Source organism: Lutra lutra, chromosome 18 (assembly GCF_902655055.1).
Source record: "Lutra lutra chromosome 18, mLutLut1.2, whole genome shotgun sequence".
Classification (NCBI taxonomy): Eukaryota; Metazoa; Chordata; class Mammalia; order Carnivora; family Mustelidae; genus Lutra; species Lutra lutra.
The window spans coordinates 36,823,485-36,846,152 of record NC_062295.1 but is presented as its reverse complement, the minus strand read 5'-3'; the positions used below and the strand labels follow the sequence as shown (position 1 = coordinate 36,846,152).

The 22,668-nt window shown below is 55.2% G+C and overlaps 1 protein-coding gene and 2 long non-coding RNA genes across 7 annotated transcripts in view; 2 read left to right on the top strand and 1 right to left on the bottom strand.

The window, feature by feature from the left end:
* Positions 1–1,100: 1,100 nt before the first annotated feature.
* On the top strand, positions 1,101–14,720 carry LOC125090225 (uncharacterized). Of its 4 annotated transcripts, none has more exons than XR_007124247.1 (6): positions 1,101–1,348; positions 2,639–2,746; positions 2,994–3,315; positions 9,316–10,354; positions 10,682–12,357; positions 13,816–14,720. It is a non-coding gene; the product is annotated as an uncharacterized LOC125090225 (long non-coding RNA). The 4 variants fall into 4 exon arrangements; XR_007124246.1 differs by lacking the exon at positions 13,816–14,720 and having other exon boundaries at positions 10,682–10,754; positions 11,211–13,371; XR_007124244.1 differs by lacking the exon at positions 13,816–14,720 and having other exon boundaries at positions 10,682–13,371.
* A 51-nt stretch (positions 14,721–14,771) lies between these two features.
* On the bottom strand, positions 14,772–22,073 carry LOC125090226 (uncharacterized). Of its 2 annotated transcripts, none has more exons than XR_007124248.1 (3): positions 21,957–22,073; positions 19,811–20,008; positions 14,772–18,537 (listed from the first exon to the last, which is right to left on the bottom strand). It is a non-coding gene; the product is annotated as an uncharacterized LOC125090226 (long non-coding RNA). The 2 variants fall into 2 exon arrangements; XR_007124250.1 differs by lacking the exon at positions 21,957–22,073 and having other exon boundaries at positions 14,772–17,082; positions 17,315–18,537; positions 19,811–20,427.
* FOXK1 (forkhead box K1) overlaps positions 20,470–22,668 on the top strand; it is a 63,408-nt gene continuing 61,209 nt past the window's right edge. Inside the window, exon 1 of the mRNA XM_047712760.1 lies at positions 20,470–21,092. Coding sequence (XP_047568716.1) covers positions 20,470–21,092 — 623 coding nt within the window. The remainder of the gene's footprint in view (positions 21,093–22,668) is intronic.

The following is a 22,668-nucleotide window of genomic DNA, read 5'->3' as shown; positions in this document are numbered from 1 at the left end:
ACGATTTGCCATTTTAGCCATTCTTCTGCGCAGGATTCAGGGGTGTGAAGCAGCTGCCATCACCATCCGTTGACTCTGTCCCCATCAAAAGAATTTTCATCCCCTGGGCACCTCTATTTTTCTAGATCTCTCCTCTTAGTGGACTCCTACATTAGTCGTCCTTCCGTCTCTGGCTTCTGTCAGTCAGTCTAATATCCCCTAGGTTCACCTATCCTTGGGTCAGAATTGCCCTCCTTTTTTATTGTGATGAAATACACCTAACATAAAAGTTCCTTCCATGCCCTTTAAACCTAAGCAGCATTCCACTTAGTCTAAACACCACATTTTGTTCATGCATTTCATAGGAGGCTGGCGGGGAGGGGGGGGCAGCTGCTGTGTTTAAAGGCTCTCTGGGGCCTCCACGTGGGCCAGGGAGGACATCGGGTCAAGTCCAGAGCTCACATGCCCGGCCAGCCACCTGAGGTCCCCTTTATAGGCGAGACCCGGGCTCAGGGCACCCAGACGGCCTGCTGCGGGGTGTAGCCACGGAAGGACCCCCGCAGGGCCTGGAGAGGCTTCAGGCGCGGTCCCCAGCTCTTCCCGGCCGCCGCCCTCCCCCTCCCGGACACCCGTCCCAGCCCGGCGCGGAGGCGTGCTCCCTCGCCAGTGCGCTTGCGCAGAAAGAGACACGCAGAGGGCACAAGGCGCATGCGCATGAGGCTCCGCTCCCCGGGCGGTAATCCGCGATCCGGGGTTTAGGCCCTGCCGGGAGCTCTGTTTATAAACACACCGCGCGGCCACCGGCCAGGGGTAACCCTAAAGGTGGTGGGGTCGAAGGCCAGAGGTCAGCAGGGGTGCCAGCGGGGAGACCGATTCTTTCGCCTTCTCCGGCTTGCTGGTTGCGCAGGGTGGCGGGTCGTGTCGCCCTACCAGGGTCCCGGGCTGCCGGGTGCGCCACGTGGTGCGCACGTGGTCCGGTCCCAGCGCTGCGCCTCCCTTCCCCCCGCGGCGCCGGCGGCCAGTGGCGCCCTCAGGTGGCGGCCCCGCGCCCTGCACTGCACGTCGCGCCTGCGCACAACGCGTCACGACGCGCCTTCCGGTCTGCGTGCGAGCGGGGCGTGGGTCGGTTACGTCCTCGCGACAGCTGCGCGTCCGCCGATCCCGGGGTCCCGGGCGGGGGCGGTGCGACCCGCCCAAGGTCGCGCCCGCGGCGCTGCCTTCGGGCAGGCCCTGGGATCCCGCGGCAGGCGGGGCGGGGCCTCCGGCGTCCACGTGGACCCGGAGGCGGAGCTCTGGGCTCGCCGCTAGCATCCCGAGTCCCCGTTGCTGTGCGGCGGCCGCGGGGGCGCTCCCTGGTGCCCCGTGCGAGGTGAATGCGAGCCGGGCGGCGCTGGCGGGCGGCGGAGAGAGTGCAGCAGTGACGTGTCCAGCTTCTCCCGTCAGCTGCGGGGCGCACGCTGAGCACGGGGCTGTGCGGCCCACTAGTAGGGCTGTTCTACCCGCCTTTGATTTTATACCTCATTGATGCCAGAAAGATAGCAGGAGGCTGCCGGCTTGAGAAAGCCGACTCCCCACCCCACCCCCCGACTTTTTTTTTTTTTTTCTTCCTTTTTGTCATTTTCTCAGAAAGGCTCACAATTGCTTTGCCACTGCCGGTTGCTCTGTCAAAGTCAGTATTTCGCTCAAGTTTGCATGCTTTGACAACATTTAAAATGCCTGTGTGCCAGGCGCTGCTCTGGGCTCTGAGGGACCTGGGTCACACGTGGGAAAGAGGCGACTCTAAACCTGGCCGAGTTACCCGGGGAAGCCAGAAAGTGCTCACGCTGAAGTTCAGGCCATGGGACTGTAGGCGTGCCTATGTCGCTGATAGCAAGCAAGGGCAGCGCCCCTCTACACGATAAACAGCAGTCTCGCTTCTAAATCTCTTAGAGCCCACTGATGCTCGGAGAACGCTTTTGCTTGTTTTCGCTGGACTCTTGTACCCTGGCCAACCCCTAGTTGACATTCTCCCCAGATATGGCAGATTGAGTTGCCTCCCAACCTACTATTTTCCAAAAAAAACTTGTCAGTCAATGTAATCCGGGGTATGAACACGGCTGATGTTTCATTAATAAGTAAGACAGAAAGGAAGCCAAAGAGATGTCGGAATTTCATCAGTGCTGTGAGCAACTGCTTTGCCAAATTCGATGGTGGCTTCCAAATACAGTTTTTCCTCAACGTTTTGTGCTGTTTACTAGATAAGGGCTGCAGACTTGACACAAAGTTAAGTTTAAATACATTGTTAATTTTCTTTATTACTTGGAAGTCTAGACTAGTGGTTGGGTCAGATGGCAAATATTTTAGACTCTGCCAGACACATGTAATCTCTGCCACATAGACTTTGTTTTGTCTACCACCCTTCTCAACCTCCAAGCTCTGAACTATAAAATTTCTAGATCCCGGGAATATAAATATTCCTCCGATGGCCGATTTCAAATGACCGACATGGAGTGTCTGAGGGCAGGGTTGAGAATGCTACTTCCAGCATATGGATCCGATAGATGTAGATAATCTAGAGAGCATAGGTCATGGTAGAATAATTGGGAAGTAATGGATTTTGAAACCTTGTTGTCAATAGCACCGATTTCACTGTAAACTTACATAATTTAACTTTTGATAGTACCTGTTCAACAGCAAGCCCACAGAATGCCTGAAGATTTAACATTTGGTTCTCGTGAGCCAGTTCCGGCTCGGCAATGGTCTTACCCCTAAGTGGAGACGGGAGTGGGTAAGTTAGGCTTCCAGGTTGGTGGTCAATGTTCCGTTTCTTCACCTAGGTTCCACTTAGGCACACCCCAAGGGGACCCCCAGTGAGTCAACTCCCTGTATCATCCCCTCTGTGCAAGTATGGGCTGGACCCGTCATGTGCTTCTGACCAACAGAATTTGGTGAAAGGGGCAGGATGTCCCTCCTTTGACGATGTCATGTCATGTGTAAGGATGATGGATGTCACGCCATCATGCTTGTTTTCTCAGGATGACTGGAGACGGACTTTCTAGCAGTCCTTGCAGGAGCCAACAGCCAAGTGAAAAGGCCCCGGAGAGGATCACGTGGCCGGGGACTGTGGGCATCCTCCAGAACCTGAGGGTGGCCTCCTGCCGGCAACCAGGAAGAAGCTGGGGCCCTCGGTCATGCAGTCACGAGGATACGCATCTCCCGGTGACCTGAATGAGCTTGAAAGAGTCGCATCTCCAGACAAGAGCAAAGGTCAGCCTGTCCCTGAATCATAGGCCCTGGGAGACCCTGAACTGGACCCAGCTACAGCCAAGCCCCAGCTCCTGCCCCACGGAAGTGGAGGTAAGTGCATTTTTTAAGTTCCTAAATTTGTGGTCGTCTGTTATACTGTTATACGTCTTTCTACTGAAGCAGAAAGTGAACACGTCTTTATTTGCAAGATGTATGCACCTGTGTGTGTGTGTGTGTGTGTGTGTGTGTGTGTACATGCATTACATTCCTCAATTTTAAAAGGTTGGGGAGAGGAAATGTACACAGTACACGATACAGAGAGCAGGAAAGATCTGTACCCGCGTGCCGGCCAGAACGCTCTTAGACAGTGTGACTGTGAGGAAACTCACAGAGGGTTTCCATTTGAAGTCTTTTCTTTCTCCTGATGACCCTCTGTCCTGACTGCATGGCCTGTCCGCACTGTGAGGTGGGTGTGAGGTCGGGATCAAGCCCCGTTTACACCTCGGTGCCAGAGCTCCCTGCCTGTGTGTCTCAGCACGCCTCTATGTGCTCACCTTTAACGTGGAGATGACCAGAGTAACTGCTCGGGGCACCACTGGACAGGACTCGGTGGGACAGATGCTGTCAGGGGACCGCGTGGTGTGGCCTTTGTCCCTTGTAGCCCTCGTGTTGTGGAGCCGTCGGGGCGGGGGGGGGGGGGGCTCCTCCAGCTCTGCACCCAGCTGGGTCTGTGCTGCGCATGGTGAGTGATTCAGGAATCTAAGTCGGTCACTGTCTGCCATTCTCATGGCCATCAGGGAGAGGTCAGGCCTCCGTTTGATAGGAATTTCCAGAAAAGTATTCTTTCCTTCTGAGATGTTGCTGTGAGAAGAGAGGCCATGGGAGGGGGCTAGCTCTGTGGCCATAGCCTTCCAGGCTGCCACAGAAAGAGAGCAGAGCTGGCCTCACTGTCGACTGAGGGAGCTGGGGCCGTGAGGTCCAGCCAGCCCCAAATTCTACCTACATCCAGAGCCCCATCGTGTGGACTGACACAGTTTGGCATTGTTGAGACCATCTCGAGTTGAGTTTTCTGGCTCCTGACAGCCGAGTTTGCATCCTTGTTAGGTCATCACGTGAAACTGTACCCTGGGGAGGACATGGTGGGGGGACATGAGGGACAGCGGACGGCGGATGTTGGATTCTGTGTCCACAGCTCCCCCTGGAGTTGGGTGTGTTGGGCATGGCACGCTGGCCACCAGGTCATCGTGGCTAAAGCCCTGGGAGGCTTTCTGTAGCCTGGCTGCCGTCTACTGGCACCTTGAGCTTGGACTCCCAGCCTCCAGACTGGGAGAAGTCAGCGTCTGTTGTTTGTAAGTGGACCCGAGCGGTTTGTTGCCACAGGCTGAGCAGACTAACATACTTTCCACTTCAAGCAGTATGTGCCATTGCCTCTGAAGTCTTTTTTTTTTTTTAAAGATTTTATATATTTGCTTAGAGAAAAGGAACAAGGGGGAGGAGCAGAGAGAGAGGGAGAAGCAGACTCCCCTGCTGAGCAGAGAGCCCAGTGCGGGGGGGCTCGATCCCAGGACCCTGAGATCATGACCTGAGCCGAAGGCAGACGCTTCACCCACTGAGCCACTCAGGCGCCCCTACCTCTGAAGTCTTGTCGCGAAGCACTTCCACACTTGGGCGAAATCGCCGGTGGCCATGTTAGCGCCGGGCCTCCCACCGAGTCAGAGCCGCCAATGCTGAGCGCCTGGCTTTGGAATCTGCTCCGGAGGCTGCCGTCCACCCTGCCTGGCACCCAGCAGCTCTTCAATGGAGAGACGGGGTCTGTGCTCTGAGGAAGCGAAACGTCCCCATTGCCCCTCACTCAACTGTGTCTAGAACAACCCGCCGATGCCCGCGCTCAGACTCAGGCACCCAAGCAATGTCAAGCTGGTGTGGGACCTGCTGGGGCCACGGTTGCCGGGCCTGGGCCTCCTGGCAGTTGCTTTGCTTCCTGCTTTAATTCCCCTCTGCCTTGTCCCCTCCCTTCCACTTCCCAAGCACTCCCTAGACTCTGCTGTGGTCATAGGAGCCTGTCTTCTACTCCCGGCACTGAGGCCTGGAGGCCCAGCCAACTTGGCGCCTCCACGGAGGGGCCGTCTCGCAACCCCTTCCCCAGGATCACACGTCACCAGTGCCCAGCCCCCCTCCCCCACGCCTTTGCTCTTCTCTTGCCTGCGGGATCTCACAAAAGAGAACAGAGTCTCTGGGCCCCTGGCCTCCGAGTGCTTTGTGAGGCCAGGCCTCCCCACTTTTCCGGCCAGACTCCAGGGCCCACCCCGGAGGAGAAAGCTCCTGCGAATCGCACTGCCCAGGATGCAGGCAGATGAATTTTTACAGACCAGCATGGGTCTGAGGTTGGCCCGGCAGGGGCGAAACCAAGCGGCCGAGGACCGGACCGGACTCCCAGCTGGCAGCCCTATCTCGGCTTTATTGCCTGTTTTCTGCCAAACAAAGGCCCTGCCCGCCCTGGGAGCTCACGCTGCCGCTCTATTGAAATCTCGAGGTGGTTCCCTGTTAATCACTCCCTTTGGTCCCTCTGAGGCCAAAAAGAGTCAAACAAAACCTCTTTTCTAAGCAGGAAGAGCTCTGCAGAGACCTGAGCAGAAAGACCCCCCCCCCACCACCGCTCTCCAGTATGACACCAACAAGATGCTGGGGCTCCCAGACTCACACAAACAACACTTGCTTCCTGGCGGCTGGAGGGGTATTTGGAATGTGACCAGGTCCTCCACATGCTCCAGAAGGCTCCACACAGGAGGCAGGGCCCCTGAGCGAGCAGTCTCCCTGCATGCAGCCCCCTCTTTATTTTAAAAACCAAAAAACAACCAATTAAATTATTATTATCTTTTTAAGTAGACACATACTAGGAAGGTGGGAGGAGGAAAAAAAATTCCATCTCTCTCCCTCCCCTCACATAACCTTGACCCTCAACTCCCAAGCTTGTCTTTCATTCTGATGTTGCCATTCTGCCATTAATCAGTAACTAATACGGCATTATTCATTATTCTATAAATATGAAGTTTGGCTTCTTTTCTTAAACAGACACACCAAGGCCAAACAGCAAGCCGTCACTGACCGAGACAAGTCTTCATTTCCCAGGGAGCAGGCCTGGTATCTGTGGGCCAGCGTTCGGATTCTCCTGTCGCAGAGAGAAATGGCTTTTTCGTCCAGATGCTATGGCCCCTATCAGGCATGAGGACCAACAGGCCCAAAATTTTTACGCCTCTGAACGGAAGCACGTTCTTTTTCATAAACATTATTTTAAAAGGGGAAAAAAATTGGCTCGAAGAATACTGGCGTGCCATCCGTTCGCGTGAGGACAGAAGACCATCCTTTTAAAACCAGTGTATCGGGGTGCCTGGGTGGCTCATTGGGTTAAGCCGCTGCCTTCGGCTCAGGTCGTGATCTCAGGGTCCTGGGATCGAGCCCCCATTGGGCTCTCTGCTCAGCAGGGAGCCTGCTTCCTCCTCTCTCTCTGCCTGCCTCTCTGCCTGCTTGTGATCTCTGTCTGTCAAATAAATAAATAAATAAAATCTTTAAAAATAAATAAATAAATAAATAAAATAAAACCAGTGTATCATATTAGCTTGGAAAATCAGTTGGATAAAGAGACAACAAATTCACAGGAAAGGCATCATCCTTCACCCGGCAATACAGGGAACACGCTTCGAAGTGTAGAATTTGGCCCGGCTCGGATACAGCGGTCGTCTTGTGAGTCTAAACCAGGTTTGGTACAGAGGACAGGAACGATGCAGCGGGGGGGGGGGGGGGGGGGGGGGGGGGCTAGTATTGTCACGCTGGGTGATCAGTGGGGACGCTTCAGCTCAGGAGGGCAGACGCTTGCCTCACAAAAATAATAAACCCGAGAAACAGATCACGTGGCTTGATTTGTGATCGGCCAGGCCTCCTCACTCCTTAAAGCTTACCGGAATTAAATGAGTGGACCGTATCCGTGTTCGGGGTGTGGATAGACCAGCCTCATGGGCAAATCAGGGGGAGTCTTACTAGGGCAGTTGGAAAGTTCTTCTGCAGCCTCGCTGTTGTGAGGTGGTTGTTTTTTGTGTGGTTTTTTTTTTTTTTAATTAGAAAAATGACACTCATAATAGGAGAGATGATTATGGTAATGGCTCTCCAGTGCTGCTTAAGGATCCATCAGAGCAGTTAAGGGAGGAAATTTAAGGTGCAGCAGGGGGGTAGCTCACTGTTATTCTAGGAAGGGCTCGGGCACTTGATGGCTCATCTTTTTGAAAAATGCCACTAATAGAGAGTTTGATGTTCCGCTTTATGGTTTGTAGCACAAATCAAGGCTCCGGGATCCCCCCTTGCCCCCCCCATACACACAAATCAGACACGTTCCTCCCACCCCTTCCTCCTTGATACAGGCTTTCTCCCCACCTCCCCCCTGCCCTGCCCCCCAGCTGAAGAAGAGACCAGCAGGCAGCCCAGCCTCTGACCTACCTGCACCAGGCAGCACGTGACGACAGTGAGTGATGTGAACACTTAGGTTCTCCGCTCCCCGATCCCCCCCACCCGGTGATAGTCCTTCCCGAGCACAGACTTATGCTGTTCTGCCAAAAGTCACTGATCGATGCGTGCGCTCTGCGGTTAAAATGACGTCAACTAAGAACTTTTAATAACGTGGGGGAAATACCACGTACAGGGAAGTGACTCGAAACAGGTAAGCCAAGAGACAGAACATGCGGGCACACACACAGGGCTGGGGGGGCGGCGCGTGCCCGTGCGCGCTCGGGGAAAAGCACTCACCTGTTGGAAAGTGGTCAGTGGTGAGATGAGGCATGCGACTCATTTCTTTTTTTGTAAATACTAAGTGATTTTCTCCAACGAACCTACGTTGCATTTCTAAGCAGGAGAAGTGTCCTTTCTTACAATGAAATAGAACAGACACGGGAAAGGCTCTCCGGTATTCCTACCCACCCAGCCCCCTCTATGCCCCCTTTCTCTGATGATTGATTTCTGTGGCCCGTTCAGGCCCCCTTTATTCCATTCCTGCCGTGCTGGCTTGTTGCTTGGTAACAATCATTTTTACTGATTGCCGGCTTCTCATCTGCGCTCGTTAGCGAGGCTGCACTGCGGCGCGATCTGCTGCAAAAGGGTCTTCTGTCCAGGGCAGTCAACAAGACCATCTCATCTCCTCAGTTATCACACCTTCCACCTTATGAGGCGTGAGGGCCGCTGCCAGCTTCCCAAAACATTGCATTTCGTTAACGTCCCGCCAGAGGAGCAGCTTGCAGGTTCCAGGGCCCTAGTTTTCACTTCCACACCCAGGCATGAGATCTCTCCTCTTAAGCTGCCCCCGATGGGGCTGCTGGTTCTCAGCATGTGTCCTCTGCCCTTTGTGGCAGGTGCATTCTGGCTGCCTCCCTAGCCGCCCCTTCCCTACCCCTCCTCTACCCCTCCTTTTCCTGCCCAGAGAACTCCACTTTTGTCCGGATACCCACCCCCATCCACTGCAGGAGCAGTGGGGCCCAGCTCGCAAGAGAGCCATCACGACTGAGCTAAGAAAAGCATGGTGGTGGGTCCCGCAGCCCTTGCCGGGACGTAGTTTGGGCACAGGTACAGAGGGTAATTTTGGCCAACAAGACATGAGGGGAGGTGGGCTGGAGAGGGAGAAAAGTGTCTCTGTTCCTAAAAAGGGATGCATGAAGCAAACCTGGTCTCCAGATCCTGGTTTGGGAGGATAGGGGGGCTAAGGCCCCTGGAGCCACCTCAGAAGCCCCAGAGTCAGTACATCAAGGCCGTAAGAGCCACATGGCAGAGAGAAACTGAGTGCCCGGTGGTGCCACAGAGTCAGCAAATCCACACGCCCAAGGCCCAGCCTTTCTCCTAAGTCCTTACATGTGAGGCCATAAGTCCCCTTTGTTTCAGAGCCACATGGGGTCAGGTTTTCTGTTCTTCACAGTTAAAGCCTTCTAACCAAGCCAGTGCTGAAGTTAGACGTGTGTGCATGATGGAGACCCCCGGTCACCCTCACGGAGGGTGCCTCACGGGTCCTGGGCTCTCCAGCCCACTCACACCGTGATCCTGGAACAGTTTCAGCCGGTGTCCCATCTTTCTCTGCAGAGTGCCCCAGTTTCGGATGATCGACGCTACGGTCATTGTTCTGGGTCAAGCTATGTCCCCACGATTGTCATATGTCGAAACCCTGCCTTAAGCACCTCTGAGTGTGGCCTCGCTTGGAAGCAGGGTCATGACTGGTGTAATTCGTTAGAACGGAACCGCTCAGGAGGAGGGCGGCCCCGGATCCGGCACGACTGGGATTCTTACGAAAAGGGGAAATTTGGAGACGGGTCCTCCCCTAGCTCCTGTACCTCCGTCTCAGACTTCCAGCCTCCAGACTGTGAGACAACACTTCTCTGTGGATTAAGCCACTCGGTTCAGGGTACTTTGTTTCAGCAGCCCCGGGACACTCATCCAGTCATCCTACCTACACACTGTGTCTGAGGAGGAAGGCATCTTCCAGCTGCCAGTGACCTGAGCTGTTAGCATTTGAGAGGAAACTTGAGGAGGGCTGGGACGCCACAGACCGGGATGGTGCGTGGAGAGAGGGCCTGACCCACACCCCGTGCAGCAGGAGGGGGACAGGCAAAGGGACACGTGCTGGCCAGCGGCCTCTTCCCCTTTCAAAGGACCTTCTTTGAGAATGGCCAACAGTTCCAGTTTGCCCGGGACCATGGGGTCTCCCAGGATGCAGGACTCTCATCGCTACACCCAAGAAAGTCTAGGCAGACTGGAACGCGTCGGTCATCCTGAGCCCTGTGACCTGTGCTGAAGCACATTAAGCGCAGTGACCTTGAGTGGCCGCCCCTGGCCTCAAGGAAGGCTCAGGGCCATCCCAGGCAAAACCGGAGTTGTGCGAGTTAGGAGGAAGTGCAGAACAGGCACGGAGGAGGCTGCTGGTGCTTCTGCCCTTGTAACTCCAGCCTGTGGTCTGGCCCACCCCACAGCACCACCTGTGAGCATGTGACTGCCCGAAGCACCTGACCAGAGCCACGACTGCCCACAGTGGCTTCCCGGGGGCCGTGTGGCCCGATCTCCTCACTCCAACACTGCTTCACTTCTGGCATCCTAGAGAGGAGAGCCCCCCAACCCCCAGAGCATTGTAAGTCTTCAATGGCTAGTTCAAGTCTGTAGGGGAGGGGCCGGACAGTCAGGTCCCACCCACGAGAGTAGCTGCTGCGTGATCGTCGGCCCACAGAGAAACATGGAGGTGTCATAGGAGTCCCCTTTGTTTTTCTGTGCATGGGGTCAAGCATGGCTTTTCCCAAGTGGGAATCAGCAGTTTTCATTCTTAGTTTTAAGAGACGTTCAGGGATCCTGGGGCCTGTACTCTGTTCCTTCCTTTCTTCTTTCCTTTCTTTCTTATGCTATGTTCTGTTTTTTTGGTGCTTTTCTCAGACGTTATCCTTTTATTCTTGGTTTATTCTAGATACCCTTTAGGACTTGCATTTGCTGCTTTTGGCGAGGCAAGAAAACGCTTGCCCGGGAGGATTTCCAACCTGGTGAGTGGATGTGTCCGTGCCCTTCAGCTTTGGTAGCTAGCTGCTCATTCTGGATCCAGGGCACCGATAGACATACAAAGAGGGAAGCAAAATGGTGTCTTACTGATTTAGTCCTTTTCCATTAGCATGAGCTCTGTGAGACTCTCTTAGCCAGCTTGCCTTTCCCTCTGATGCTGTGATCGGGTAAACAGCGGAGGGGAAATACGACCGGTGGATACCAGACACCGGGGGGATGCTGGGCTGTGCGGGTGTCGTGTGCGTTCCGTGGCCTCCCTGCACCGCGTCCACGGCAAAGGTACGTGCAGAACGGGAGGCCAGCATCTTGTCTGCTTTCAGTGACCCCCGATCAGAGTGCGTCTGGCCCAGCCATGCTTTTGATAAATGGCTGGGAGTTGGGCTGGAAGCCAGGGCTTCTGGAATTCCATTTCCTTCTCTAAGCTACGCATTTCTTCACAGATGTGGGGAGCTGCGTTCGCTGCTTCCTTTCCTCCCACTTCGAAACCAGAACTGTGGTCATGTGCGTTTGGAAGCGGGTGAGAAGCAGGCAGCCACCCCCTGTGGCACCGTGTCCGTGACGTCCAGTCTCATTTTGTCTCGCCGTGTGTGGCTCCATCTTCTTCCCTGTACAGACCTCGGGGGATTTCTGGTTGCGCTCTACACTTGGGTCTGTGTCTGTTTTATTGAGCTAGGGTGCTGTTGATAACCATAGGTTGAAACATATGAGATTAGTGACCGTTGGCCGGAGGTGACCTTTCTTGAACAGCAGTGGGGTGATTGGGCCTGATGACGAGTAGCACACTGAGATCTGGCTTCCCTGCCAGGCGCTGCAGTGTGCCCTCTACACACAAGACCCCCCCATCTACTCCAGAGGTTTACAGGAATTGGGAAACTGAGGCACAGGAGGGAGCGAGTAACTTGCAGGCAGTTTAAGTGTGGGAGCCACACCTAGAACCTGAGGGGGTTGTCCACGCACCCACCACCCCTGTGAGCCATCAGCTCTCCTAACCGAGGGAGGAGAAGCATATTGTCACCTGTGTGGGTGACAAAGCATTTTGTAGGAAGTGTTATGGGAAAGCTTTTTGCCTATGTATTTTAGAAAATTCCCCTTTACCTAATAAATTTCAGCAATTCGCAAGGAGAAGGGGGTACAAAGAGCCCAAGCGGGCTTTAACAACACCCTGGTCCGGCAACTAAACAAGCCGGGGGCCTAAGGTGACCCCTTCACTTCTTTAAACCTTGGTTCACTTGTCTGTGCTGTCAAACAGGGCTGGTGATCATGCTTTCACGGGGTCGTTTAGAGAACAAATAAGAGGGGCGAGGTGCCTAGCACAGTGCCTGGCATGCAGCAAGCACACAATAAATGTTAACGGAAATAAAGTATGATGCAGCAAATCGCCAAAGGAAGAGATCTGCTTTCGGGACTAGTTGGGTTAATTTTTCACCAGCAGCTTCCATGGGCTGTGGCAACACTTCATATCTAGTCTCCGTCCTCCCAGCTGTCGAAGCAGGACAACGGTGGCCTCCAGCCACCTTGTGAGGATGGACGAGAAGCTGCCAGAGGTCTTGGAGAAGATCGCGTCCTTGTAGGCACGAGCAAGACGCTGTAAGCTGGGGGCCCTGACCCACCCTATCTGAAGGGTAGCCTCCTGGTTATAAACAGATGTGACAGCACCTCCCTCTGTTTTGGCATCTGCTTGCAAATCAGATTAAAACACCCCCCCGCCCACCCACAAAAAAGACTTTGAACAAGATAGAAGCAAAGTATTGTTTTAAGACACAAAGTCATGGTCCCTAACAATGGGCAGGAGGTTTCCTGGTGTCTAAATTTGTATCTTGTTCTGTCTGCATTTATTTCTGGACTTAGCCCAGCCTCGTGTGCCCTTGCGTGGAGGCCACTGGGACTGCAGAACTGAACTCACCAGCCTCCAGCTGATGCTAGAGCTTCTGAGGAGGGAGGAGAGAAAGGGAAGAGTTCCAGAAGGGGCACTCTGGCCGCCCCAAGATGCTTTCTCCTCCAAAATTTTCCCTTCTTAGCCATTTCCCAGATACAGAATCATTCATCGTGGGGTCCGTGGTCTGCTTTCTCTAAGCACCAGGCTTGGGGTTCATCCTTATTGTCCCACATACCAGCAGGCCGTCCTTGTTCGTGCCGATTGGGCTTGATTGCAGGAATCTACCGGTTTAAAAAAAAAAAAAAAAAAAAAGGAAACCAGCCCACTAGTTGATAGACATGTGGATCGTTTCCAGTTCGGGTTTTATGAATAATTCTGCTGTAAACATTCACGGAGGAGTCTGTGGCATGTGCATTCATTTCTCTTGAGCAGATTCCCCAGGGTGGAGGTGCTGGGCTGAACCCTGAATGTACGTTAGAACTTTTCACTACGCTGTTCTCCTGAGCGAGGACTGGCTGCCGTTGTGAGTGGCGGAAACATTCTAAATAATATCAGAAGACCGGACGGGGCGACAGTTCGTCAAACTGCACTCACAGGGTGAAGTTGAATTTCTGCCTGATAACATTGTTAAATAGTGAGAATCTTGGGGCGCCTGGGGCACCTGAGTGGCTCAGTGGGTTAAAACTTCTGCCTTCGGCTCAGGTCAGGATCTCAGGGTCCTGGGATGGAGCCGTGCGTCAGGCTTTCTGCCCCGCAGGGAGTCTGCTTCCCTCTCTCTCTGCCTGCCTCTCTGCCTACTTGTGATCTCTGTCTGTCAAATAAATAAATAAAATCTTTTTTAAAAAAAAGAATCTGAACACCGGCCAGAAACGTGGTCCGATTACAGCATTGTTGGAATTCTTCTATGGGTGATGACACGGTGGTTATTTATTTATTTATTTATTTATTTATTTTAAACAAACTCTTGTCCCGGAGAGACACCCGTGGAGTTAGAGGAAATGATATAATGCCTGAGATATGCTCCGAAATGATTCAGGAGGATTTGGGGAGCTTATAGATAAGACAAGCCTGACCCTACCTGGATCCTTGTGGAAGCTGGGTGACGGGTCCGTGGAAGTTTATTTTTTACTTCCTCTTCTGTACGAGTCTGATGTGTTTCCACATTTCAGAGTTTGCAAAGATGGACTTAAGAGTCTCTCAAAAGAGCTGAATTGGTGGAGTCCTCCAGTGGTCACTGACGAAATCAGGTTGGAATGAGGCAGTGGATACGTACGGTTTCTGCCTGCTCAGCACACCCTCCCCCTCCCGCTCACAGTGGGTAGACTTTGCTTGGAGGACCGGCCGCCCTCTGCTTGTGTCTTCAGGGTCTGCCCACCTTTGGCCCAGATCTGGGTCCAGAACCCCTGCCGGCCGGCCAGCTGCCGTCCCCTGGGCATTCCTGCACACAAGGGATAGTGCAAGAAGGGGAGAAGCCTGAGCTGCTCTATCCCCAGGGGCCCCCACTGCTCCCCCTTGCCCCCAAGAGAACAGCCTTGGGGAGCTGCTGCTCTAAATTCCCACGGTGGCTGACTCCCACCCTTTTCGGAAGCCCGGACCTTGCCTCTCTCTGGTCCTGTGAACTGCCCAGCAACACATGGATGAATTCCCTTCTTGTTTAAGTTGGCCGGCGTTTGTTCCCATGGCCAAAGACCAAAGCACCCTGGGGCAGACACCGCGCATGGCTCGGCACGCGCTCTGCGCGTCCCTTCGACGTCTACACCTCCCTCCCTGGCAGATTCAGCTACGGACGCAGGCCACTTGGACACGGTGACTTGCACAAGGCGATCTGACAAGTAAGAGAGGAAGGAATCCCCACGACACTGAGACACCAAACTGAGAGCTAGGAGTCCTTGCTCTACTCAAACACAAACGGAAAGGATCATCAGGAAAACAGAAATATCTACCGGACCCAAAAACGGTCGCTGGCCTCTAACATACGATCCCGCAGAAATAGAATGTGAGACACAGATGTACTTCTAAATATCCTAGGAGCTGCGTTAAGATGGTGAAAATAAGTGACTTTAATTTTAGTGTTACACTAAATAGTGTTACACTATTTAACCCAAATATTATCATTTAATTAACCCAAATATGCCCCAAATATTATCATTTCAAACTGTAACCCATATAAAAACTATGAATGTATTAATCATATGTTGCCTTTTTTGTAACTAAATCTTTGAAATCCGTTGTCTAGTGTACTTGACACTTTCAGCATACCTCTGGACCAGCCACATTTCAAACGCTCAGTGGCTGCATGGGACCGGTGGCTGCATGTTGGAAACTCAGGGGCTGGAAGCTGTCCCTCACGCATTCCTGAACGTGTCCGGGATCGCGAACCCTTAGAATGGCCACCGCATCGCCATGCCATAGTGCTTCCCTGTCCGGGCTCTGACCTGAGGCGGGGAAGCTGGGGGGACCCCGTTCACCGGGTGCAGAGGTGATCCACGGGGCCCTTCAGACCTCTCTCCAGAAGAGCTAGCACTCGAGCTCTTAGGGGATTGAGCCGTCTGCGGTGGGGGTGGACACTCAAACCTTTGCTGAGAAGCAGAAACAGAGCTGCTGAACCATCACTTATCCTCACTTCCCCCTCCCAGTCCCGCGTGCCAGGGCCATAGACGTCATGGTTCCGTCCACACTGCGCGAGAAAGGCGAGCACGTGGGAAATGAACGGCTCTTCTCAGACCCCTCCGAGAAGCGAGGCCACAGGGCAGACCTCTGTCCACACACCAGGAGACAGGCAGTGGACGCAGAGAGTCACAGCTGCCCAGAGCACAAGCCCGAGAACAGGAAGCAGCGGAGGAACCCGCAGGGGTCAGGAAAGCCACCCCTCGACGACACTGGACACGTCTGGGAGTTGAAAAGTCTCAATCCTGGGGGGGTCCTGAGACTTTCATGAGTTTCCCCACCCCATCAGGTCTTCATGGTGAAGATCAGAAGAAAATATCTACCCCGGGCATGTCCATCGTGCAGTGCTCTTGCAGTCCGTCCAGAGCGCTCCCTGGGGGGTGCTGGCCTGCCCTTGTAACCACGGGGATGTTGTAGACGTGGCAGGGTGGGGCTTTTGAGGGTCATACAGAGACCGTGCAGCCCTCCCTCTGCTCTCTCTTGGATGCGTCCTCCTAAGGGAAGCCAGCCACCCTGCCCTCACCCCGCCTGTGGGGAGGTCCCCCAGCTGGGGAGCAACATCTTGACAGAGACCCTCAAGCCAGAGCCGCCTGGCTAAATCATTCCCCAGTCCCTGACCTACAGAAACTAGGAGGTGACATGTGTGTTTCTGACGGAAGCCACGGCCTGTGGCAGCCAGTGATCACACAGCAGTTGATGAGTCACACCCAGCCTGCCCCTTTTCCCAAGTGCCAGCACCAGTGTATCCTGCCAAGAGAACTTTCCGCCCCAGCCTTGGTCTCCTCCTGTGTTGCCGAAGTCAGACACAGCTTTTCCCAAACTGGTGTTTCAGGAAGGACAGGGTGGTAGGCTGTAAAAGAAAAACAAGTCAGCCTGCTCCCAGGGAGCTCTGCACGCAGCAGGGCTCACATCTGTTGGGTTCTTGGGCTGTGGTCTCAAACCCGCAAGGCAGGGCTCCGATGGAGGACTGTTCTGTCTCTCGCGCTCTCTGTCCTCTCTGGCTGTCTTTTGCAGTCCTGTCCAGTAAGGGTCTGAGGTCCCTTGGCTGCGTGACGGGAGGCCCTCGGAACTCAGCAAAGAGGCAGGAAGCAGCCCCGGGGCCGCAGGAAGGATCCCAGGAGGATACGGCAGCAGCAGGAAGAGACACTCGGCAGACAGGAAAAGGATGAGAAGACAGTGGTCTGGGTTCCCCAGGCATTCCACAGATGTTAAGAGAGTTCCCACCCCTCCATGAGGCTGGTGTGGACCAGCAGCTTCCAGACTCGGAGGCTTCTCCTCCTCGGCCCCACCAGCCAGCTTCGGGGCTGAAGTTTCCTTCAGCCTCCTGTCTCATGCTGGGGCTCTGCTCTGCTTCTTTGCACGTATCTGCCCCAAGACCAAGTTGAAAACCCCTCAGAGCTGCTGGGGCCCCCCACCGTCCCTTCTTTGTGGGTTTTGTGCAGCTTCTCTGCGCAGGGCATGAATCCGGACTTTGGAAGATAAAGAGAGGAGCAACCAGAAGCCAGCAGCCCAGCCTCACCCCACCCTCGGAGCAGCCAGTAGAACTCTCTGCAATGATGGGAATGTTCTTTATCTGCATCAATCAGCACAGCAGCCACGCAGCTGTCCAGATCCCACACTGGACACAGGGCCCATGCCCACCGAGGAACGGAAAGTTTCATTTTCCTTCATTTTAATTAGAATATACATAGACAGCCAGTCGTGGCTTGTGGCTTCTGAATTGGGCAACCTGGTTCTTAATCCTTGACGGGGGTCTGTAAACACAAGCTCTGTAGAGTTGTTTTAATTTGTAAAAAGGCACTATTTACATACAGTAAAATTCACTTTTCTGAGTGTACAGTTTTGCTACTTTGGACAGATACACAGAGTCACACAGTCGCCACCACCATCACCGCCCCCTCCCCCCCCCCCCCCCCCCCCCCCCCCCGCCAAAAAAAATTCCCACGTGTCATTTTATGCTCAGCCTCTCCCCAGCCCCCCAGCCCCCCAGCCCCCCCTCACCTGCTTCCATTTCTCGAGTTGTACTTCGCCCAGAATGTCTTATAAGAGAAAGCACACGCAGGGCATTGGGGGGGGTTCCTCCGTGTCGTTCCACACTTTGCTCCTTTTCCTGGGGCCGCGAAGCCCATCACGTGACTGTACGGCGGTTTGTTTACCCCTTTCCCGGCTGAGGTTCATCTGGGCGGTTGGGGTGTTTCCAGTGCTCGGTGGTGAGTATTTGTGTACAGGTCCTCGTGTCAACACAAGTTTTGTTTCACTTGGGTTAAAGCCTAGCGATGGGACTGCCAACCACCGGGTCAGTCTACTGACCCGCACGAGAACCTGCCAGACCATTTTCTCAAACACCTGCTATGTCGGGGGCCCTGCCGCCCCTCCTCGTTGGCAACGACAGATGGTTTCATCATTTCCTTTAAGTAATTTTAATAGGTGTCCAGTAATATCTTGTCTTTTTAACTGGCTCCTAACAAACAATGAAGTTGAGCATCTTTTCCTGTGCTTGTCTGTGATTGGTGTATCTTCTTGGAGAAATAATGTGTTCCCATGTTTTGTCTTTTCTTTCTTTTTTTTTTTTTTTTTCAATGAGCTCGTTCTCCAGATAGCTCACTGCCTCTTTCTAACACAGCCTTAATGGTCACCTCCCAATTCGGCCTACTTGTCGATGGTTTAGTGCCTTGGAGTTAACTTCTGTTCCTTCCTGTTTCCGCAGCCAGCTCCAGAGGCTTCTAACAGGGTAAGAGCCTGCGTATCTTGGATCCCAAAGGTTGACAAGGCTCTCCCCGGCCAGCCGTTCATTGCTCCTTTCTTGAGTGTGTGCTTTCTGGACCAGGTTCAGCATGCCCTCTAGACCAGGACAGAACAAGAAGAACCCACTGTCTTTAGTGGTCCTTACTGGCCCTTTCCTTGTGCCCTCTGCTGACTCTGTCAGTATATCGAGCAGCTGGCTGTTGGAGGGAGGAATTGCAAAGGATGGGGTTCTGGACTTAGCAAGGTCACCCGGCGTCAGCCCTGTGAGCTCCTGGTGTTAGCACACGCAGGTTCTTGGTCCTCGGGAAAAGATTCCTATAGCTTAGGTTGTGCGTAAGTCTTCATGTGTCATAGTCCAGAAGGGCCTGGAGGTACACATGGACCACTTGTCCTCAAACAGACCTGGCATTAAAATGCAAGAAGTCCCCTCAGATGAGCCAGAAGAAAGAAACTTGGAGGTTGCATGTAAATCCCTTGCTCTTAAAAATATAGATACCACTGTAAAATAGACCACGTGAATTTCACCGGCTTAACTATCTTAAGTGTATAGTTCGGTGGTGTTGAGTACAGTCACAGCACTGGGCAACCATCACCACCATTCAGCACCAAAACCTCTCTATCTTGCAAAACCCAAACTCTGTCCGCATTAGCTCTCCATTCTCCACCGCTCCACCCAGCCCCTGAGGTCCACCCTTCCAATGCCCGTGTCTAAGACCTTGACCACTCTCAGGACAGGACGTGTCCTTCTGTGGCTGCGAGCTTCCTCCACGTGGTGTCAGTCGGCTTCCTTTTCAAGGCTGAGCTATATTCCCTTGCCTGTGTATCCCACGTGTGTCGATGGAACTTTGGCTCACGCCTTTGGGAGTTGTGAATAATGCTGCTCTGAATGTGGGTGTACAAATACCTTTTCAAGACCCCGCTTTCCGTTCTTTTGGCTTTATACCTAGAAGTCTCATTGCTGGATCGTGTGGCCACTTTATGTTTAATGTTTTGAAGAAGGGCCATCCTGTTTTCTCGAGTGACTGCCCCATTCTACCTCCTTAACACCAGAGTGTTTCTAAATGCCTTTGGGTGACGTAAGCATTGCCCAAATCCCCCAACGTCTGTCCACCTCACTCCTCCAACACCCCCTTGCCTGGGCCACCAGCTTCCCAACCAGCCACCCATGGTCACTGACCCCTTTCTGATCCAGACTCCACATACCAGCTGGTGGGCCTGCCAGTAACCCCTCACTGGTTTCTGTGGCGAGTAGAACAAGACCTAAACCCGGACATGACCCAAATGGCCCTAATCGGGTTCAGCTGACCTGGTCACTCTCGCTTCCATCCCCAGGGACCCGTCAATCCCCCCAAAGGTGCCCCGCTCCCTTCCTTAACATGTGCTGTTGCATGGCTGGAATGCCATCCCCCAGACCCCAGCCCCTCTTCCCACAGATCAACCTTGGACTTGTGTCATTCCTTAGGGACGAGATCCCTGACCCCGTTTTTACTGTCCTCCTCCCTCTGTCAAGTAGGTTCTCTTGTTACAGCTTTTCATAAAAATATGTTCCTTGACCAACACCCCCCCCCCCAACATTTGCCTATCTCTGTCTGTCTCTGTGTATTCGCTCAGGTGATGATTGGCCCAATATGGACTGCAGGTCCAGGGGAAAGTGAGTAAGCAGACAAGCTTCCCACCCTGGGGGCCCCATCTCCCCGCACACTCACAGGCCACCACCCAGCAATGCCTTGCAGGACTCGCCACATTTCTTACCGGACCGGACCGGCTGAAGGGGGAAGGCCTGATCAGCACACTGGAGCACCAAAGGATCCAAGCCCCGATGCCCCACTGGCCCGGCATCTGGCTCCCCATGAGCCAGCCGGTCAGCGGTTTGAAGGGCGAGGCGGTGGCTGGTGCCCAGAGTGCGGCCGCGGGATTTGAGCTGGCTGTTTGTTGAGTGAATAAATGACTCTAGAAAGACACACGGGGCATTAGGGATCACAAGCATCTTTTGACAAACTTCAATTACAGTTCGAAAACCGTTCATTCGAGTGAGTGTGACCTCTGTTTAGGGTGGGCCGAGGGAGGAAGCGAGTCCGGCCCAGAGACTCCTGAGGTCACTGGTTCCTGTCCCCAGGGAGCCTGGAGCAAAACTTTCCAGGGAGACTTTCGGGGGTTCCCCTCCGCGACCCCTCCAGGACGAGGCGGCAGCTGGGGCCGGAGGCGGCGGCGGGGTTAGGGCAGCGCGCCGGCCGGCGTGGACACCTCCCCGGCTCGCCCCGGGAGCGCCGGCGGGAGGGGGCGCGCGCTCGTTCGGCCACTGGCTCCGCTCCGCAGAGATCCGGTCCGGGATGCCGCGCCCGCCCGCGCCCCGCGGAGCCCCGCCCCCCGCCGCCGCGCCGCCGCCGGAGGCCGCTCGGAGCTGCGCGAACATGGCCGAAGTCGGCGAGGACAGCGGGGCCCGCGCCCTGCTGGCGCTGCGCTCGGCGCCCTGCAGCCCCGTGCTGTGCGCCGCCGCTGCCGCTGCCGCCGCCTTCCCCGCCGCCGCAGCCCCCGCGGCCCCGGCGCCCGGGCCCGCCGCCCCGTCGCCGCCACCGCCCGCCCAGCCCCCGCCGCCGCCGCCACCGCCGCCGCCGCCGCCGCCGCCGCTGCCGGGTGCGATCGCGGGCAGCGCGGGGGCCGCAGGCGCTGGGGGCGCGATCGCGGGGGCCGCGGGCGGCGCGGCGGCGGGCCCGGGCGCGGGGGCCGCGGCGGGCGAGGCCCTGGTGGCCGCGGCGGCCGCCTCGGTGCGTCGGAGCCCCGGGCCCGCGCTGGCGCGCCTTGAGGGCCGTGAGTTCGAGTTCCTCATGCGGCAGCCCAGCGTCACCATCGGCCGCAACTCGTCGCAGGGCTCGGTGGACCTGAGCATGGGCCTGTCCAGCTTCATCTCGCGGCGCCACCTGCAGCTCACCTTCCAGGAGCCGCACTTCTACCTGCGCTGCCTCGGCAAGAACGGCGTCTTCGTGGACGGGGCCTTCCAGCGGCGCGGCGCGCCCGCCCTGCAGCTGCCCAAACAGTGAGTGCCACGGCCCCCGCCCGGCCTGGACCCCGGGCCCCCCCTGGATCCCTGACCCGGCCTGGACGCCAGGGTCACCAGGGCCCTCGGCCCAACTCCGACTCGGGGTCGCTTTCGGCCTTTGACCCGGCTTGGACCCGGAGGTCACCCTGGCCCGGGGCCCAACCACCCCCTGGATCCGTAACCTGATTGGGTAGATCCTGGGGTCACCCCAAGCCCTGGCCCGACCCCGCCCTGCCCTGCCCGACACCCGAGACGCCTCCGACCCCGCCCAGCCGGGGCCTCAGGGACGCTCTCCGACCCAGGTCCGATCCATGCTCAGTCTGGACCCGGGGTCCACTCCCGACCTCCAGCCTGCCCGGACCTTGGGCTCCGAGGGTCTCCCGGCCCCGCCTGGCCTAAACCGTAAGGGTCACCTTTGCTCCTGCCAGGCCTGGACCAGAGGACACCCCTGAGGCTCGGCCAGCCTGGGTCCCCAGGTTCGCCCCACTCCCCACCAGGTCTGAATCCCGGGTCGACCCTGCACGCACTCCTGAAAAGGGTAGCATCAGGTGGTTTCAGTGTCGGAGGTGTGCCCCCTCACTTCCCCACAGTGGGGGTTCAGGTCTGAATGGCAGTGACTTGGGCTGGGAACGGACGTCCAGGACAGGAAGTGCTGTCTCTCCAGTGTCCCTGGAGATGAAGCTTCTGGGACAGGACAGTGGTACCCAGCACTCAGGCTTTCCTAGCACAGCTGGGGTTCCTGGGCCAGAAGGGAAAACAGCAGGGCATGGGGGCCAGGGCAGGGAGAAGGCAGCCCCCAACAGCCTTAGGGATGGCTGGGCCCCAGATGCCCCATGGGTACTTTTAGGGACATTGACTCACTTTCCCTTGTCTTCTGGTTCCCGTGTCCGCTTTTCTCTGCCATGGACTGTGCCCGGTGATCCTTGCTTTCTCAGGATCTGTTGATCAGGAGAGGACCTATTTAACTACTGTGCTTCCTCTTTGGGCACTTTCTGTTTCTGTGTAGTAAGTGCCTTGAACTCCTCACTAGTGTTTATATTTCTCCAATGGGTTTCCTGTTCCACGCTTGTCTCTGATGATCTAGTTATGCTTCTGTGAGAGAGTCCAGGGGATTTTTGCTGGGGTGATTCCCAGCGACCAAAGCTTGCTTCTGTAAACTTCTCCCCTCTCTAGGGTCTCCCTGTGTTTGGTTGTAAATAATGCATTGGTTTCCCAGTGCAGCCTCAACAATGACTTACTCCTGTTTAGGGTGTGAGAGGGACATCATACCTTTATTTTATGAAGGTGAAAGGTATGTATTTTGGTGAAGTCAGGGCTTGGTGAGTAACAAAGTTATTCTGTCCTATTTTTGTTACTACTTTGTTCTCTTTTCCTAACCTGCTCAGTGTCTGTTCTGGGCCATTAAATACATTTCAGGGCCAACCACTCCTCTGATGAGAAAGTGACAGGCAGAACAGCCGCATCCCTGCCCTGCCCCCAGGCTCTTAGAGGCCTGTTGCGCTAATGCACTTTTCCATAATTCAGTGGGATTTTTAGAGCTCCCTGCCCACCTGCTGTGTAGGTCAGCTCCTGA